The 21,735-nt window shown below is 31.4% G+C and overlaps 2 protein-coding genes across 2 annotated transcripts in view; both read right to left on the reverse strand.

Moving 5' to 3' along the window:
• The window catches only part of LOC140450365 (myrosinase 1-like), a 50,516-nt gene extending 47,198 nt beyond the window's left edge, over positions 1-3,318 (reverse strand). The window contains exons 1-2 of the mRNA XM_072543960.1: positions 3,209-3,318; positions 680-759 (exon numbers count right to left, since the gene is read on the reverse strand). Of these exons, the coding sequence (XP_072400061.1) occupies positions 680-759; positions 3,209-3,249 (121 nt within the window). The 5' untranslated portion in view covers positions 3,250-3,318. The remainder of the gene's footprint in view (positions 1-679; positions 760-3,208) is intronic.
• A 5,971-nt stretch (positions 3,319-9,289) lies between these two features.
• LOC140450371 (myrosinase 1-like) overlaps positions 9,290-21,735 on the reverse strand; it is a 35,819-nt gene continuing 23,373 nt past the window's right edge. The window contains exons 6-9 of the mRNA XM_072543971.1: positions 19,925-20,227; positions 12,925-13,050; positions 9,643-9,749; positions 9,290-9,502 (exon numbers count right to left, since the gene is read on the reverse strand). Of these exons, the coding sequence (XP_072400072.1) occupies positions 9,376-9,502; positions 9,643-9,749; positions 12,925-13,050; positions 19,925-20,227 (663 nt within the window). The 3' untranslated portion in view covers positions 9,290-9,375. The remainder of the gene's footprint in view (positions 9,503-9,642; positions 9,750-12,924; positions 13,051-19,924; positions 20,228-21,735) is intronic.

The following is a 21,735-nucleotide window of genomic DNA, read 5'->3' on the forward strand; positions in this document are numbered from 1 at the left end:
TTCTTCTTGTGTTTTGCAATTTTCAGGTGCGTAAATGCTTACTAATTTTTATGTTTTGTTTTAGTGTTTTATTTATATAATCAATAACATTTCTGACACGTAGTTTAAACTCTCAATAATCTTAGTCTAGCTCTCGTGTACTAGTACAGTCACGCCTTTTTAACTCTGTTGTTTTAGGATTGTAATACACTAGAGGTTTTCTTCTAGGAATTTATATCCTCCACTATATTTTTGGATCTTCTAATTCAATCACTATCTTTTGGGCCCAATTTTTTAATGGTGTGATGCTTTATGTCGCTTTCTCATAATGTTCCTCTTTTGTTCTTTTTAAAGCTTAATATTTTTCTTGTTCTCGCTTGTATCATTAACATAGTATTCACGCTAATTCGCGGCAATTTGTTTTCACTGAGCAAATCGTCTTTTTGTGGCAAGTTGCCGGTTTTACCAGAAGTTCTTATTCCTTTATCCTGGCTTGCAATAGATAAACGTGTACTTATTTCACCCACTCGTCACACCAATCCCCTTAGCAGAGTTACAAAAAGATTTTAATTATATATAATTTTATGATATATAATATATGATATATGATATATGATATATGATATATGATATATGATATATGATATATGATATATGATATATGATATATGATATATAATTATAATTTTATGTATCTTACCTTCAATTTGAAAGGCTGCAGTTGCTACTCCGAAAAGAAAATCAGATGGAAATTTCTTATTGCTAACATCTTCAGCAAAACTAAAAGGAAATACATATAATTCCATAATAAAAAAAATAATTAGTGTTCTGGCGAAGAACAGAAATCATTTAAGAAAATCTAGAAATTCCACATACTTAATTTATTTATAGTAATATTAAAGCTAAAGGTTAAATTCTTGAGGTTTGTGTTTTTATCCTTAAAATATCAAATTCTATCTGTTTTAGCTTGTTTTTTGTGTTATATTTGTGTAGTGTAGATCGTAGTCGTTTTTGTGTACAGTAGGTTGCGTAACATAGATTATATGATGGTATATTTTGTGTTGCATATGACTACGATCCACAGTCCACAAACACGCAAAAATAGTCTGAATTTAATATTCCGAGGGTAAAAACGTCATCTTCAAACATTTATTTGACCATAAGCATGCTATTGCATATAAGATCGACGCCAAGTATGTAAATTTTGACGACATACATCATACATAGATTTAACAGCAGGATCTGTGGAAGCCAGTTTTAAAGTATTTTTGTCTATGGTTCTTCACCTGTCTTGGAATCTTTTGAAAAGACTTGTTTGGGGGTAGCTTATTATGCAAGACAAAATTCAAGGAAAGCAAAATGTGGGAAGACCAGGAATATCGTGGCTTAAGAACTTAAGGAAATGGTTTCAATATGGTCCACATAGCCATTATGATTTCCAACCTTCGATAAAAGATAGAACTTAAAGAAGAAAAAGAAGTGGGCCAGATGATGTACTACTACTCATTACATCATCACACTCAGATAAAACTATGACTTCCAAGATGTGGTGGCGACAGGCTAAAGAAAGCAAGACCTTTCTCAACTTATGTTTAAGAATTGTACATGTCTCAGACTTTGGCCTTGTATTGCATGTAGTAATATTAAAACATAGAGCAGTGACTTGATGAATAACACCCTATTTCTGCAAAAATTTCAAAATGGTATTTCTCTGGGCAATTTCTATTTCACTGTGTAATTTTGGAATAGCCAATAGCTTATCATATCCACCATTGACATTTGACACAAAAACAGTAAGGTGACCCACATGTTTTATGGATGTTAAATCCTACATTAGCTAACCGTCCCAGTGAACAATAACAGGACCAAAAATTAAGAAGTCGTTTTTTCATTTTGTTGCAATATTGGCTCAACTAATCTCTTTCTCGCGCTGAATAGAGCTGCGATTGATGACCAACGAGCTTACATCTTGATCAAGACTGGATGCTGCCTCACTAATAATAAATATGGCTTTCCCGGACGACACCTGGGTTCTATCGAGTGCAGACAAAAGTTCAGAAGTTATGATTTTGATTCGTGCTCTTTTCGGTACGGTTTTACCCTCAGAGGTCGCAGCCGCACTAACGTTAGCAGTATCATTGTTGTCCAAGTCCATTTCAGTTTCACTTGACGATGATGAAGTAGATAAGAGCTAAACTTGGGATGACATAATATCCATGTAACATTCGAACAGAAGGTTATCATTTCAACACGTTTCCCAATTCGACCGACGTTTTCGTTGCATTTCAACCACGCAATGTATACTGGACGGCCTTTCTGTCTCTTTAACAAATATCGCTTCCTTCTCTTTATGAGCCTCAGTTTTTCGATTCTTGTGCTTTAAGAGACCTTTTTATTCTTCTAAAACTTACTCTAATTTTGCAATACTATGTTGAGCAGGCCCAACGTGAGTACTAGCTTTACAACTAAATAATTCATTAAACGTACTAATAAATTTTAAAGTAATTGCTATTTAAATAAGAATAAGCCACAATTAAAGGTTAAGGTTAGTTTATTGACGTTTCAATTTCCACTTCGGAAATCGTTATCGATAACGAGGAAATGGGGATTAAAAGTCCTGCAGATGCTAATAAACACAATTTATGATACTGAGGAACAGTTTGGTTTAACAATACACACAAATAAAACAAAAACCACCACGGTTATCAGTAAGAGGGGCAAAGTCATAACAAGGATCCAAGTGGACAAAATAAAGTAATTAGGAGTCTAAACTGAAGATCTGAATCCGAAATCAGAAATTCGATCAAGACTAGAGCAATCTAGAGCAGCCCTTTTAAAGATGAGGAAATTTTTAAGTTACCAAATACTAAATCTGCAAATCCGATATCGGAGAGTAAACTTTCTTCTTTTATATGTTGCCGAAGCTTGGACCAAGTACTTGGACCTTGGAAAACCAGGGTAAGGGATCATATTTTATATATAAGAGTATATACCCGTATATGTGAATCGGCTTTACTGTCGTACTTAACTTACATATAATTAAAAGTTTATTCTACGTAATGGTTAGTAGGATTTCGTCGAATTTACCGCTTCCCTATTTTAGGCCACAACATTATAGAGCAATGCTAGTAAGTAAAATACGTAATTATGCAATATCACTAACTCTGTAGCCATTTTTTATTTTCTAGTCATATTTTACGGCTATTAACATAAAAATTTTAAAAATTACCTTGCACCAATAATCAACACTAGCACTAGAAACTTCATCATAATCTATCAAGTTCTAACAAAATTATTAAATACCAGCAAAAGCATTCAAACTTAAGTACAATTTTTTTTAATCTATCTAGTACTGATTATTGACGTATGAATAACATTTTACTGATAATAATAACAAAAAAAAATATTTTTGCTTATTTACCTTATTAAAATATTTTTGTTTTAGCTTAATTATAAAACAATTATTAGTAAATTAGAACATAGGATATAAAAACTTACAGATTAACGATATAGTATACCTTGTGTCAATTTGAAAAGGTACCACCCTAAATAATTGGGTCCCTATAGAAAAGGGCATCCCTAAAGCCCTCACAGCATTTTGAAAAAAATAGCATTCGATCCGTAAAGCTCCTGTACTTACTGTTAACATGACGACTTTATGAGGAGTTCATAGCTTCTAGATTGATGTTCGTATTAATATTAAAAATAATATCGTTTTTATCAAATACATATGCTACAAAAACCATCACATGACCAAAAATAATAAGGGCGTATCTTAGATTATTACCACCATCAGTATAGATTAGAACTGATGCAGCTACTAGTGTGACATTTTTGATATTAAATACTATGTAAAAAGTCACATTTTACATCAATTACCTAGTTGATGTGTAAATCACAGACCACTAATAACGATCTGTGGTGTAAATGTTACATTTCACAAATAAATATCGCGTCAAGTCAGACTTTTAGGAATAGGAAGGGAGTGGGCGTCAGTCAAATTTAAAATTTTGATGACATGATTCATGAAAATTAACGTTAATTAATTAATGGTTAGGCCTCGGAGTAAGGTTAATCATCTACTTCTATAGTCATCTTTTGTACGTTTTTTGTTGTTATTTCCTTTGTTTGTTATATTTTTTGTAGTTGAACTAATTTTTGCGTATCTACGATATTTTATTATTTATCCATTTATTATATTCTGTAGCATATTTTATATATTTTTTCTTATTTACGTATACGCTGCTTATATATCAATGTCAAATTTAAATAAATTGTTGCCATTTATAAAGTAATTTGCAATATTATCTGCATTATTTATGAATAATTTTCTCGATAAACTATCAATGTACTTTTAAGTAACCTCTTTTATTAATTCTTTTTTAGCACGCCCAGAAGTCTTTGAGGTAAGTCATTTTTATCTTTTTTATTAGTAGTTATTAAATATAGATTTATGTAAATCACTTAAACTAAGAGCATAAGATGGTTTTAAAATCTTAATTTACCATCTATAATCAAGCAAAAAATGAACTGTTGTTCTGAAACTATTTTCTTGCAAGGTTTTAATAATATTTATTAACTTTAATGGAAAAATCATAATTTCAGCTTAAAAAACCTTTATTTGTTGAACTAAAATTGTTGATAATTCGTATTAAGATAATGAATAAATGCATTGTTCTCGTGTTTGAGATGAAAGTTCTCGTTGATTCGACAATTCGACAATATCTAAAGATATTTGAAGTAACTGTCTTTTTAAATAATGTATGTTACTGTAAATATTATTACTTCATTTACCACATTTACAGATATATTTTGTCTAGCCATCTTGTATAGTGAGGGACAAGATCTATGTGAAATTTTAAAGATTAACCTCCTGATTCCAATCCGCTATTGATACCTATTGTAATACAGACCCCTAGCCCTAGACCCCTAACATTCAAATAAAATTACCGGAGCAGTGTTGAATTTTGAATTATTAGTTTGTTTAAATGGTTTTATAAATTGATCGGAACAATGGTTTTTAGCAGTAAAAAATCTCGCAATATACTATTAAAAAAAAGTACTTGCGATCATCTTTTTTTCTAAACTTAGGACTGGCAAAATAAAATATTTTTTACAGTTACGAAAATAAGTAGACATTTTGCTTTGTGGGTTCGTCAATGAACACTAATTGTTGATATACACAAAAAGAAGTAAAACTTATTCCAAATCATCGTCATTAAATATTTTTGTGAAATGTTATCAAAAATATGATGTGTTTATTTATAACATTTAAAAATAATTAAGATGGGCTGAACACATTGCTAGGATGTCAGATCACGAATACACGAAGAGATTAACATTTTCAAAACCAGAGGGCACAAGAAGCAGAGGACGACCACGAATGAGATGGATTGATGATGTGGAAGAAGACCTACATATTCTAGGGGTTAGAAGATGGAGGGAAGTTGCCAGGAATCGACAGGAGTGGCGACTTCTTTGTGAGCAGGCCAAGATCCACAACGGATTGTCGAGCCACTTATGATGATGATGAAAAATAATTAAGAGAAATTCCTGCGGTTGACCTAAATACAAATTTACAAACAATTTTATATTTCCGGTAATGGCTAAGTACTTAATAAGTACATTTTCGTAGAATAATTAAATAGGGCAGGATCATTGTCACAATATTTAAAATGACGGAATTAGTCATTCTTAAGCAGTATATTTTGTGGTTCTTACAGCCAAAATTTGTCGGAAAAAAATGGTTTGGATTTATTTAGTATTTATCAAAGAAAAATATGTGGCGGCCATGGGAATGTGATGTGCGATTACCTGACGAAAATGAACTTACGGATAATTTAGAAGATGAAGATGAAAGTGGGGGCCAAGTACTCAGCAAAGGAAGAATTGGTGTGTAGCTGAGCAAAATATGGTGTTAGATGTATTTGATTAACTTTCTAAAAAAATGACCAAATATGAAGCTTTTAAGCAATCGGCGGTTTTTGACAAAAATTTCTTGTGCAACAGTGTATCGTTTAATAAAGACAGATTTGAAAAATAGAACAACAAGAAAGGATTTGGAAAGCTCTAAAAAATTCAACCTCACCTCTTGGAACCTATTAGTATGAAAATATATAATATGTAGGCAGCTAAAGTTATGCCTAACCTAAACAATAGCATGGCAAAATTAAAAGAAAAACATTTTGTTGATGATTGTTCCACAAAGACTTTGGGAAGATTTTTGACCAAAAATGGTTTTAGATATAAAACTGTCAATAAGAGACAAACCATAACTGAAAGTAGCCGCCTAATAAAATGAAGAAATGAATATATCAAAAAAATTTTACAATACCGCAGTGAGTGTCGAGAAATTTCTGGACTAGACTTGTGTGATTCTCACCAAACGATAGATAAAGCCTGGACAAACGGTACAAGAAAATGCCAAATAGATGTACCCCATTCTAGAGGCAAGCGAATTTGCATATTACATTGCGGACGACAACATGAATGGGTGAACGATGCGTTATTGTTGAGTTCCAAAAGTATTAAAGACAGTTCTCTAGACTACCACCAAGACATCGAAGCTACGCTTTTTGAATCGTGGTTTGAGAATACATTACTCCCAAATTTAAAAGAAAATAGCGTGATTGTTATGGACAATGCATAATATCACTCCAGATGCATTAAAAAAATTCCAACCAAACAGAATAGGAAGGATGAAATTCAAGAATTTTTAATAGCCGAGGACCTATATTTTGAGGATCATTACACCAAAGGTTCTACTAATCAACTAATCCAGGTTCTTTATACAAAAGTCGTAACTAAAGAACATATTGTAGATAAATTAGCCACTATCAATGGACATATGGTTTTAAGATTACCTCCATATTACTGTGTATTGAATCCCATAGAATTGCTATGGCTCAGTTAAAAAACCATGTCCGAAGGAACAACGCATCTCCAAAAAAAAGCCCAAAGTGTTATCGAACTAATAAAAACAGAGTTCAAAAATATCAGTGCTCAAAACTGCCAAAATGCAATAGAACATGTAAAGAAGATTACATTAAAAATGTCCCAGCCTTGAAGAAAATTATTATTAATTTGGCTGAGAGTGATGAAGAGAATGATAATGACGATGAGTTGGAATAACTGTTAACTCTAACTGGAAAATCCCAAATGAATGTGAAGTAGCTAGTATACCATTTAATTTATAATAGTAAAAAAACCTATGGGTAACTTTTTGTGGCATCGCATGTGGCATTTAAGTAAATAGAAACTATTTTTGAAGTTATACTTCTTTAGGTGCGATTGGGAAAAATTGATAGAGAATTTTTATAAAATTCACAGTATGAAGTACGCGCATATTCACAGCATGAAGTTAGTTGCTACATCTAAATCTTTTAAGTTAGGTATTCATGCAAATAAAGTGTAAAAAAATATTGGTGGTTTTTGTTAATTCGATTATATTAGGACGGTGATAGATATTTAATGATGATTTGTATATTGTATATGTATATTTTTGTGTGTAAAAATCGACCTGGTTCAGTAGTTTTAATCTACTTTATAATTACGTAGAAATTACATTTATCCGTTACTTTAGGACCTCACTGTATAATATATTAATATTAAGTGTTCATTGACGAACTTAGCATGGTTAATAAAAAAACTTGTAAATCCACCAAAAGAAAATTTTTATTTTCATAACTTAAAAAAGTATTTTATTTTGCCAGTCTTAATTTTGAAAAAAGGTGAAGGTAAATTTTTCTAAAGACTATATTATGAGGTAGTTTACTTTAAAAATAATCAATATTTCGATCAATTGGTAAAAACATTTAAGTACACAAATTAATAATTCGAAATTCAACACTTTCTCCGATAATTTTATTTGAATGTTTGATGCAAATTAGTACAACTCTGTAAATGTCTCTCTGGGGGTCTGTGTTACAATAGGTATCAATATCGGATGACCAGTAGGCCGGTTTTTAAAATTTCGCATAGATCTTGTCCCTCACTATAATAATATTTTATTTCCTCGAATATAGTTTGTATTTGACATTGATAAAAAGTACCCTACTAGTATATTTGCTTTTATTGAGCAATTTTTTTATTCATACAGTACAACAGATAAAAGTAAAAAAAGTTTAATTTCAGCAACATATTTTGCATACTTACATTGAATAATCTCTGCAAATAAATGCATTTTACTTGGCACAAACGCGTTCACATTTTCGACTCTTTTAAGATGGACACAAAAAGCAACGATTTTTTTACAATTTTGTTGATAGTAGGGCCTCATTGTAGTTGCTAGTTTTTTAGTTTTCCGCTGTTCTTTTCATGTAGGTCCATTCTTTTGCATTGAGATCTACTTTCCCTACATCGATTATATTATTCCTGATAACCAATGGCCACCTTTTTGTTTGACTTTTACATATGTAATTTGCAATTCTCTGATCCATTATCTTAACACCTCCTTTTTTTTTATTATAGAAATGTATAATTTCTGATGTATTTTTCTCTGTTTAATCAATATATTTGTCAATATAGAGATTGATTAGCAGTATCACAGCTTTATTTTTGTTTTGGGTACGTAACTCACCAATGTAATATTATCGCGAAATCGAAAACAAGAAGAAGTTACAGATCTTTCCTTGTTTGCTTGCATTTCTTTTGGAATGTTCTTTTTATTTTTTTTTCTAATGGTACCAACTGCAGTAATTCCAAGTGACAATAATTTTTCAAACAAGTCAATACTTGTCAAAAAGTTGTCAACAACTAGATTTCTGGAACTATGGCGTATTGAATTTAGCAATTCATTCACTAGATTTGAGCCCAAATTTCTTTGAATTTCATTACCTGGCTATCTTCCAACATATATGTTTCCATTAATAGCATATCCACTTTCTGATTTACATACCCAGAAGAACTTAATGCCATACTTGGCTAGCTTACTGGGCATATTGGATAAATCTACATCTACCGCGAAAGCCAAGTAATTTTTTATTAACTGTTACATCAATTTTTGGTATCAATACAGTTTTACACTGATTTATAAACATATTCCACACATTAGATATTGGCGCCAACTTATCCGTATCTAACATGGGCCGAAAATACGCATGATATGCATCCTATGGTTAACTGCACATCATTCGTTTTCGTAATGAAAAAGTTTTCATTTTAAACAAAAAATTAATTGGTTTTTGGTGTATACTACTATTGTGAACATATCACATACATGTACATTAACGTACAACTTAACATGAGTCCATGTAGATGATCTGCCTTTGAAGAAAATTTTATCGATTTTACTCTGAAAATGTTTGTCAAATATGAAAAATGTTTTATATTAACTAAGTGAGATAATATTTTACAAGATGCTTTTTTTATTTTTTATTAGGTATCAAAATTAATATTCTAGTCTATGCAATTGTCAGTAAGACACCTGGTTTTGCAAACTTTGGTGTAGAATTCAGCTGAAGGTCTTGCTGTTCTAGGTCTATTGGGATCATTAAAATCTACTTCATAAAGCCCATATTTTTGCCTAAAATAAAAATACAATTTTTATTAAAGTTTGTTGTTTTTCTTAAAAATTTAACAAATGTAGCAAAACAAAGGAATACACCTTAGACAGCACTACAGTTTTTTTAGATTTTCTCTAAAAATGTTTTAGTGTGAACTTACGTGTATCCTAATTGCCATTCAAAATTATCCATTATACTCCACACGGTATATCCAATTACTTTAACTCCATCTTCTACCATGGCATCTCTAATGTAGCTAAGATAATCCTAAAAAACATTAATTCTGAGTAAAGGCATGTAGGTACGTATTATATTCGTTTTAGTGTGAATGTGTGCATGAATTAATTCCTTTAGACACTTGGAATGCAAGTCCGTGCGGGGATACTAGTCTCCCATAGAGCGCGTTCCTAGTAATGTCTTCCAGATATGGAAAATGAAAAATGAAAATATTCACCTCAGGTAATTAAGATTAGAGATCAAAAGTCTCACATTGATATTCAATGGGTCAGTTCCAAGAATTATGAAGGAAAAAAACTGACGAGCAGAAAACTATCAAATATCACAGTAGCGACTTACCATTGCCAATTGTTATTATAAAATTTAGCCATTAAAAACCATTTAGCAGATTTAGAAAATGAACGTGGGTATACTAAGCATATACAAAATAAGAAGGAAAAGCAATCACTTCATAAAACTACAATCTGGAAACATGTTATATTATAAACAAGTGCGAAGGAGAAATATGTAGATTTTCTTTTACATCCACAATTATTAGTACAGTCAATTCTTGTCTATGAAAGTAGATTAAAGAGAATTTGGCTTATCACACTAAAAAACTGCAAGGATCAAAAGCTCAAAATTTTCAAAATATGTACACCAATAACAGATTACGATGATAAAGAAATCGAATTATTTGATAAAGAATTTTTCAGATTCTTTAAAGAAAATAAATGCAGTTATACTCTAGGTTTTAACATAATATACCCACTCGAGCTGACAAAAATGGAAGAATAATTATAGAAAGAGGTGAATAAATTCAAGTATGACGTAATTTATCGCAATGTCATCCTTTGCAGATGACTTACCTGAAATTCAACAGACGTCAACATGGGAAATGAAAGGACCCCTAATCCTAGACATAGAGTTAAAGCATGCGATACAATGTGCAAATAGTTGGAAAGCTTACAGACCTAACGAAATAGAAATGTATGTAATAAAACTAATATATGATAACAACATAAAACTATCAACACATATTTTTAACAACATATATGAATGTGGCGTTGTACCAAAGGAATAGTTTAACTCAGAATTCATAGCTATACCAAAGAAATCTAGTTTCCGTATATGCGACGAATTTAGGCTCATTAACTTAATGGGTCACTTACTAAAGATATTTTTAGCGAGCATACAGAATCTATTTAATAAAAAAATGTGAAATAGACATAAGTGACTCTTAGTTCTTATTTAAAAAGGCCTTGGAAACAGGAGAGGCGCTGTTTGCGACTTAAACACTCATTTAAAAATACCTCGATCATAAAAAAAAAAAGTATATCTCGACATAGTTCTCAACCAATATTGAAACCCAAAACCATTTTTAAAGTATTTAAGTCACTCTACTAAAAGCATCCGTATTCAAAGAGGTGCCCGATAAGGCTGTGCCATGTCTCCATTGCTCTTTAGCGTGTACTCTGAATATGTTCAAACAAGCACCAGATAGTGCCGAAATTAATATAAAAATAAACGGTAAATATATTAACAATATCAGGTATGTAGACTATACCGTTCTGATAGCAACATAAATTAAAGACTTACAAAATATACTAAGCAGTGTTAATAATGCAAGTGAAGCAATGGGACTGACAATAAATCTTCAAAAAACTAAAGTAATGGTGATTAGTAAAACCGCTGAAAATGGTCGCATTGACCTAAATAACACTCAATTGGAACAAGTTCACAAACTCTGATACTTAGGAGTAGCACTTAATGATAAGTGAGATCCAGATATAGAAATACAAACGAATAGAACAGGTTTGGAACATGTACAATAATGGAAGCAAATTATCTATAATCGAAAACTAAGCTTAGACATCTGAATTAGAGTTATTAAATGATACATTTGGTGAGTCCTTCTGTATCAAAATGAAGCCTTTACATTAAAATTAAATACCATAAGACGGTTACAAGGCTTTAAAATATGGCTTTATTGTAGAGTGCTCAGAATATCATGGACACAGTACGAATCGAATTACGAATCGAACAGTATTAAACACTATAAATAGAGAGTTAGAGGAGTCATCATATAGTCAGTTATTTGTTACTACTCATATAATGGGCAGTAACAAATATAACCTGCTAGAAATAATAAAATTAAAGGAAAGATAGAGGGCCAAAGAGCTTAGACGGGCATGAACGTTCAACAATTACTAAGACTGGCGCATAAAAGAGAACATTTTGATGTAGTGATCGCAAACCTCCAGTAACGAAGTGCACCAGAGGAAGAAGAGACTTCAGGTATAGGGTAGTTCAACGCGATTATTGGAAAACCAAGTTGAAATGAAGAAAAGTTGATACTAAAATTTGGAATAGGTAACAGAAAATAATAAGGTATATTGATTTTAAATTTACAATTTATAAAAATTATCCAAAATGGATTTATAAATTTTCAGAACGTTTTCGATCCTATCAGATCATCATCAGTGGAAAACGTCCATAAAGTAATTAAAACTAGCCACATGATGAGGTCAGATGACCCTTATTACATAATTTGATTATCGAACATTTTAATTATTAAGACACTAGGTCGATGATAAAGAATTACATTTTTTAAGGGAACGTAGAATTTCCCAGCTCGAAAAAGAGAACTCTCTGAGAGTTGGTTGTTACCTCAATGTGTACCTCTTGTAAAGATCATTGGTATTTGTTGAAGCCGAGTTACTATCGAAAATGCTTCGAAAAATATTTATTTTGTAACCATTTACACTAATTTTACAATATCTCGAGTTCGAATTATTAGATTAAAGTTTAGTAAACGCCATTTTCTTAATTTTTTTTTCCGAATTTGTTTAAAAAAATTTTCTAGCTCTATTAATTTACGAGCTAGAACCTTATAAGTAATTAAATTGTTTATAGTAAGTTTTTAACCACTCGTATCGAAATCACCCTCGAAATTCGCTATGAGCAGCCAAAAATATATAAAAAAAACTTGAGGAACCCATTAGAATTGAACAAACCACGGTGGCCGCTTTATACCCTAGACCATATATATGTAAATAGGGAAATTCTGGAAAATATTTTCTAACCTTTTGGCATAGTATATAAGCAACAAATTTAGGCACAGAAATATAAATAGAAGAACAGAAAAAGTTCAGATGTGATTACATAAAAACTAATTATCAAAAATATGATTGGTCTGATGATCAAAATGACTAGGACTATTTACTCTAATATAGTTGATCCTTTTGTTGTCATCATCGGTACATAAACCATTTTCAGTAATAAGAATGTCAGGATTTTCGTAGTGGTCTTTTATCCAATTCAAAAGAATCCTCATTGTCCATGGAGCAATCTGAAATTGATAAATAGGAAATAATAGAAATAGTTTTTGTTATATCACTACTGAAATTTACTAAAATTAGTTTATGATTAAATTATGTTACATATCAGTTTTTAATCGTATTTTAATAATGACGTTAATGAAGTTAAATAATATAACAATATTAAAATACTTTAAACAATAAGTGGCCATGAAGGTATGAAACATAAAAGAATTAGCACAAAAAATATAAACAAATGTATGTATGGGTGGAGAGGTTTGACTTCGAACTATGTTCACTAGCCACAGATCTTAATGAAATATTACTGACTTAAAGTATTGTAATATACCTATTTTTTAATAGTATGTACTTGTGCGTATTAATTGTATTTTAGTGAGTATCTCAAAATTTTTTTAAGCTATTCATACTAAATATTTATTTTTGTTTTCCTGAGAAAATCAATTAAGAGATCTTACACTAATTTTTTGAATGAGGCAATTAAACATGATATATTAACTGGGCCCGCAATTTGTAGTTTGTACAATTTGAATAACAACTCTCTGGATGATCCCATAAGTCTGGTACATTGGAAAAATATGTGATTTAAGTCTCCCCCTGAAGTGTTGTTACACTCACAAAAGGGGCTTTAAACTACTTCTATTTTAAATAGATGGGCTGGAAAACAAACATGATGAATTTTAATTCGAGTAATAGTAGAAGCATATGATTTGGAAGGAGAAGCAATTAGGTGAGGAATGCTATTGGGTAGAGTTGGATGAATTGAATAATAGTGACTGTTATGAGCATTATTAGTACATTTATATACAGTTTCCCATTTATTCCTGGCATCTTCCTTTATTAGTGACAAGAAATCATTATTACTTTCAATCGTTGCTTCTATTCGAGTGTCACAAGCACTTTTGGCTGCCATATCTACTTCTTTATAGCCAGTAATACCTGCAGGTTCCTTAACCCAAAAAAATTTATATATTAACAAATAGTATTACAATTTCAATGTTAACATATGCAATATGAACCAGGTAGAAACAAATAATATACCGAGAGACAATCCGGTCAAGGATGCGTCTTGTTTCCGACGGTTTTCAACGTATTCTGACAGGTCAAATTTAAAAAAGCCTTATAAAAACAAAAGAAGAGAATAACAATTGGCAGCGAAATAATAAACAACATAAGATTTACAGAGGACACGGTAATTATGACTGAGTGTATGAAAGAGCTTCAAACTTTAAAGCATGTTTAAAATTTCCTCAAGTATTCCTCTCAGAAAGTTACTTTCACGCTGCCTATGTCCATATACTATACTAGATCCATTAGAAATAACCCATAAGTAAGTAGCAATTTGTCACGCTTGCTCGCAACAAAGAAATGTCTCACAGTGTGTATTCCTTTCTCTTATTATCTTTCTTTAGCTAAATAGAAACTCTTTCTCTTAACAAAGAACCTATTGTCGAACAACACAGCATATTTTCTAAGAAAAGCTGAGATGTAGCTCTTCTTTCAGGACAAAGTAGGGAAAGTATAGAAAATAAGACCGCATGGGACTTTTCAATTAAGTACCATTTTTGCTTGGCACTCTCCAGCAAATACTCCCCCTTTTTATATTCCAAGTTGGTCTAAATATCGAATATCAAATTCATTCTCGTTGTGGCTCCTGTTGTATGCGGTTGTGTTCATCAAACGGTGGTAAGTGTAATTTTAATTCACCATTATCCATCTATCTTCATAAAATGCTTCCCACAGCAAATTTTCTTTCTTGTCGTTGTAGACACGTAGTCAACTCTGTTTGCTGTTCCTTTTTGTTACCTGATTCACCGACGCTGTTTTAGACGTACTTTCTCTTTGCTGCCTACCTGACCGACGCCGCCTCTGACGTCCTTCCTCTTTATTGCCTGTTTGACGCTCTGCCTCACCGACGCTTTCTCTAACGTCCTTCCTCTTTGTCCATTCGACGCTCTGCCTGTATACCTCAATGATACACCAACCTGAAGTTCTTTTACGGTACCTTCACTCATCTGCCACGAGCCCTCATTGTGCTACTCGCTACGTTTATATATCAGTAAAACTAGCCTCCTGAGGACGACTCGTGTCCATTCTATTCCAAAAGACTTTATTGAGATAAATCTCAGATATTTAATTTAGGACTGATATTTACCTTGGCTGATATATATATATATATATATATATATATATATATATATATATATATATATATATATATATATATATATATATATATATATAAGAACAACTAGACATTTTTAAAAATGTCTATAGGCCCCAGGTCGACTCAGCCTGAATAAAATGAGTACCTTGGGTAAAACCAGGGGTAATAATAGGCGGTTGAAGCGTAGCACTAACCATGTTACCTTTCTTGTATACCGTAGGACCTAGATATAGCAGACTACCCTGCTATACTCCCAAAGCCGCGAAGCGGTATAAAACGGGAGACTATTATATATATATATATATATATATATATATATATATATATATATATATATATATATATATATATATTTCCTTACCTTTAACCAAGAAAGGGTAATGATCGTTATTTTTTTAGTATGTATTCCCAAGGTGAAATAATTAATTATTAGGTTCATTCACGTTAGTTTGACAATAAGTATTTCGGCACATTTAGACTTGAAGACCTTTAAAACAATTCCTTTTAACTCTCTTGAGAATATTACAGAATATTACTAATATCGTTTATTTTCGTTAGCTGTACATAATAAGGTTTATTAAATACACGATTATATTTTTTGTTTCCATAATAATTTAACTCTTATTGACATATAACTTTTTTTAGATCAGATATGATATAACTTTTTTTAGATCAGATACATTTTCAAATTATTCATTTCGATTTTAAGTAAAATTATTTCTTTCAGGTACCTATTTTATTATTTTATCCTTATGCATGTATAATGTGTTGTAATAATTGGTGATTACCGCGAGATATAAATACTCTTCTTTCTATATTTGTTTTGCTACAGTATACCTTATCTTTTTCGTATTATTCTCGATGTCTTTTCTTATCTCCCTCGTGTCTGTTAACTTTCTCTATTCCTATCCACATCTAGGGTGGCGACCAAAATTCTCTTTTCTTCCGTACCTGACTTTTTTATCTGTTGTATTTAAGCTGCAAAGAACGTCGACCAAGATACCTCTACTAGACTGCAAATACCAGGTGTGAAAAAATATAAATATTTGGAAGCCTACATCAACTGTGATTTTTTCATCTCTCATTTTTTTATGAAAGCCGTCTGCTTGTACAAGTCTAGTGGATGGGTACCATATGTTTTTGGAGTCACTTGGTGGTCTCCCAAAAGTGTTTGCCGCCTGCGATCTAATACGTTGGAGCAGTTATGCAAGGTATGGTTAAGTTTGCAGATTAAGTCTTCATGAAACAGTCCCATTGTATGCAGCTGTCCGTTTACTGACGCATATGCGCATATGCAGTAAGGATGCCTATTATGACTCAGCTTATTCCTACTTGTTTTCGCAATACTTCAGATCTATTAGTATATGTCTCCCTGATATAAATTTTGCCATGTGTTTGGCAGGGTATATTTTCCCAGTGCGTCAACTCTGAATGGGATTCAGACCATAAGATCAAAGTACGAATTAAAATGACGTTCTTCAAATTCAGGCTATTACTATGTGACAAAAATCTAAATACTGAGCTAAGACTGAGGATCTCAAATATTATACCAGTTCTATGGAGGGCCAGAGTCATCAATGGGAAGTGCTGAGAAGGATAAGTCACCACATCAACGTTTCACAAAGAATAAAGGTACTGAGGCATGAAAAATATAGTATATTGCAGGTTATTGTAGAGGGTAGAGTAGATGGTAAAAAGAAATAGATGGTAAAAAGCTACAAAGAAAAAGTCATGGTTGCGAAATATTCGGTATTGGACAAACATGGATATATATAGAAGAATTATTCCACGCTAATATAGTTGATCCTTTTGTTGTCATCATCGGTACATAAACCATTTTTAGTAATAAGAATATCAGGAGTTTCGTAGTGGACAGAGCAACTTTTTTATAAATGTGGTCGCCAACTTTTATTGATGAAGACGGCGTAGGAAGAAGAAGACATATCCAAGTAAAATCCGAAAATCCACTAGAAATATATAAACCATTGAAATTCTATAGAGGTAAGGTATCTAAAATAATGTGAAAAAATCTCAATGTAAGACAACAATAAAGAATACAGAATAACAAGTAAAAAGTATTAGTTAAAAAAATATCAAAAACAATTATTTTTATCATATAATTATTCATTGTATCTTTTTGGTTTAATTTCAGAAGAATTAAGAAAGGCAAATAAATCTCAGACCCAACAATCAAAAAACCTGTGCGGAATATTAAAAAGAATATATTAAAAACATATTTTCGTTTTAGTCCTCTGTTTAATAATGAAGGTTAACAATTACTATGACAAAACTTTCCTTATTCTCTACAGCTCGTATAAGTTCTGTAAATCACAGCGCGATATATTTTCTGATGTTTCTTATCCGAAGTAATTTGTCTTCCAGTGTCGTGTCTTTGTTTTATTTTTTTGTCGTGTCTTTGTTTGGAACAAATGTTCCATTATCGTTTTTTTTGTTTTTGGCACTTTAAGACTTCTTTTTCTTTATTTACTTGTTGTAGAACTTCCTCATTTAACATTCTTGCTGTCCAAGGTATATTTATAATGCTCAGATGCATATGCTCATACACGTTTTAGTCTTAGCTGTAGATTTATACGTAAATCATAAAGAAATCCTTTTAATACATTAATACTATTCCTAATTTGAGAAATTCTTACTTTCATTTCTTGTTTAAAATCAAGCGCATGTTATTAATACAAAAACCCAGTACTTGTAATGGGTTACTAGTTCTAGCATTATTCTGTTTATAAATATTATTCTCAAGCCATTTGCTTGTGACATCTTAATACAATTTACTATTTAAAAATATTTTAAAAAGTATACTACTGCTACCCTCTGGCTTGCCTTTAAAACCTCCCTGGTGGATAAGGTTAAAAAAAAATGATCTACCAAGATTCTGTACGCCGTAGAAAAAAAATTGTTTTAAATATTAAATGTAGCTGATATAATTTTAAACACAAATTATTACTAGTACTTTTTGTGTAGAATAAACCATTCTCTTAGAAACAACGCTTGAAGCGATCGGCGATTTGGAATGTCAGTTACATGCGCGAAATCAATTTTTAATAAAAATTCTCGATGGTAAAAATTCGATATCTTTTAATCCGAGTATTCTATAGGCAAATATCAAGATGAGTTTTAAACGTAGTAAAGTAAAGAAGTAAACAGTGCAGTTTTCGTATGACATTTCATATGTCATTTTGTCGCAAATGAAGTCAGTTATGATTAAGGTGTTAAATAAACGCACGCTACGCGATTTTTGCCATTTTTTACCATTCTAATGAGATCAATAAAATATATCACTTTCATTGACTGGCCGTAGTAGAATTTTCATTGTTAGAGTCTAATATTTAAAATATGTAACAAGAAATTTTGATATAGAGTTTTATTAACAAATATTAGGCATTTGAAATATGCATAAAAAACGAAGACTACATTGGGTGGACTATGTAGCTGATATTTTATGTAATTGGACCAAAGCAGTTTTAAATGTTTTAGATTCTAAATCGTTTGGAACAAGAAAGTTTAAATTGAGCGTTTTTTAAACATATTTCAAACGCCTTACATTTGCTACCAAAACTCAAAACCAAAATTGTATGCTATAGCTTTTAAATGCTAGGTTTTAACAATAAAAAATCTATACTGACCGGTCAATGAAAGTAATATATTATATTGCTCTTATTAGAATCATAAAAAATGGCAAAAATCACGCAACGTTTATTTATTTAACACCTGTATAAAAAACTGACTTAATTTGGGACAAAATACAAAAATTGCATATTAAAGCTGTACTCTTTACCTTTAAAACGCATTTTGATTTTTATCAATAGGACACTCTGATCAAAAGATATCGAATTTTTACCGTCGAGTTCATACAAATTTTAAATTGATATTGATATTTTAAATTGATTTCGCTTGCGTAACTGACATTCCAAATCCCCGATCGTTTTAAGTATTGTTTCTGAAAGACCGGTTCATTCTACATAAAAAGTGTTAATAATCATTTTTGTTTAAAATTTCTACGACTTCCTACGACTTATAATGGAAGGGAAAGTGGAAGGAAGAAGAGGTCCAGGAAGAAGCAAATGCTCCTGGTTGAAGAATGTAAGAGACTGGACTGGACAGGCATTCAATACTAAGAACAGCTAAAGATAGAGATCAATTTGCTGTAGTTATAGCCAACCTTCAGTAATGGAGAAGGCACCTTAAGAAGAAGTTTAAAATTATCTCGGCTACATTTTTTATTTAAAACATTTTTTTACAGCGTAGAGATTCTTGTTAAATCGGTTTTTTCCGTTTTCCCCCCTACGGGTGGGATTTTTGGGGAAAGCCCTAAAACTCTTCATTTTTGGAAGTCCCAAAATTGAGAATCTCAGCAAAATTCAGCTTGTGCGGATGATTTTTAAAGGTTCAGTGGCATTTTTGTCTCTCAAGACTGGAGTAATAGTGTTAGTTTTACCAAATACATGTTAGTCTTTGGTAAAAAACCAAAGTATTTGGTCTTAAATTTAGTTTACTTCCAATATAAATACCAAACTCTGATTTTATATTTTTGATATTTTAAAACTTAAATGATGTATCCTCAATATGTTTTTGACTTACATGTCAATGTACTATTAGTAATATTTACTTTTTATTGATTTTCTCTTTTAATATGGTTAACCAAAGCTAATTTAATATCAAAGAGAACTTTTTTGGAAACTAAAACAGATTGCACGCCGTACCTTAAACCAACTGGGTTGAGTACTGTTGGCCCATTCTGAAGGCTGAAAATCATTAACTCCAATGTCTTGCCATTTAGAAGGAGGATTATAGATTGGAGGATCATCCATGTGCTGAACCAAATTGGCAGAATAAGTGTTGAAAGCAAAGAAATCGGCTGTCCCTTTAAGCAAAGCTTTCTCTTCCTCAGTGAATTCTGGTAGTCGCGATTGGCTCCTTCCTTCGCCTCTGCTGCGTTCGGCTACTCTGCTCTTCATAATATCGGGGTAGTCTCCGAAGTGAACCGGATTGGCGTACCAACCCAACTACAAAAAATAAATATTAATACAAAAACTGTTAAATCACAATTCAATAGATGTGATGATAAAGTAATCTCAGAACTATTAGAAGGTGCTAAGAAAAGAGTAAAAAGTATTTTTATTTTACGAAGCTAAATGAAAGTCATAATTCACAAAAAATATGGTAGATACAAAGATTAAAAGCTTACATAGTGCATTTATATCGCAAAATTATCTCCTTGCTTCGTAAACTTCCTTATCCCTCTTACGAAAACTATATTCAAAGTCCTTATTTTGATTTCTTTTTCATCTATCTTCTTTATTTTTTTTTCTTATTTCTGTAATTGTAACATTCAGTGTCTCCTTTTTCTTTGTGCTATAAACAATTCTGTTTTTAATTGGCAGATTAACATCTCTATATAAGGTTGTCAACGCATCTTATCCGTGATAGGCCGAGACTTTTTCTACCATTTGATAATTTATTTATTGCTATTTTGACCACTCTGTCCTCCTTTACTTTACTTTCTTACCATTCTTAGGATCGGACCATGCAAACTACATTAGAATTTTCTTGTCAACTTTGCCGCTCTTTACAGCGGCAACCGTAAGAACAACATAAAATCAGAGATTCACAACAATTCCCTTACAAAATTAGATTTTTAGTGTATATTAGAAGAAATGAAATTTTAATAATTACATGGATGTTAATCAATTTCTTTTTAATAACATCCATAATAAATAATGGGATGTAAATATCCACCCATTATTACTTATTTTAAATAGAAAACATATTTAATAACGTTTCTCATAATGATCCGATTAGTGTTAAAATCTACAGAGCAGTAACTGAAAATTGCAATTATTTCTATAGTGTTGGTTGTGTTATTTTTACGAGTTTAGCTAAACTTAGTAATGGCGCACGTAATTGTTTCACCGAAATGCGGGCTATATTTTAGTGTTTTAGAAAAGAAGATAATCATTAAGCTTACGAACTATCATTTGGATTACTGTTGTAATGATTCATTATTAAATATAATAACGCTTGTGTCCGAAATGTGCGGTGTTTCTAAAAGGAGTTTCTACAGTGGTAAATAGATACAATTTTACTCGTGAAAATAAATATGATGCACCAATTTTTTAAATAAACCACCGACAATCCGCCCCGTTCTGGCTACTGTAAACGCTGCGGACTTGCAGAGCATTTAGCCAAATTTTTCAAGGAGCACACAATATCGTTTGTTGTGGAATATCGAGTTTAAGTTTAAAAACGAATTAGAAAGTGGATTTTAATCGAGAAACAGGTAATAACTGATATAGTATACTGTATCCATAAATTTAGTGTCTCATTATAAAAGTTATTTTAATAAGAGCTGTAAAACTGAATAATCCCTTGTAAATACTCTATTGTTGTACAATTATCACAGCTACCAAAGCTGCCAGGACCGGCATAATAGCCAAGCATAGCACAACTGTATATATGTAGGTATATATAATCAGATCAAATATTATCATTCAAATATAATGTCAAAAAACTC

This window comes from Diabrotica undecimpunctata, chromosome 1, assembly GCF_040954645.1.
Source record: "Diabrotica undecimpunctata isolate CICGRU chromosome 1, icDiaUnde3, whole genome shotgun sequence".
Lineage (NCBI taxonomy): Eukaryota > Metazoa > Arthropoda > Insecta > Coleoptera > Chrysomelidae > Diabrotica > Diabrotica undecimpunctata.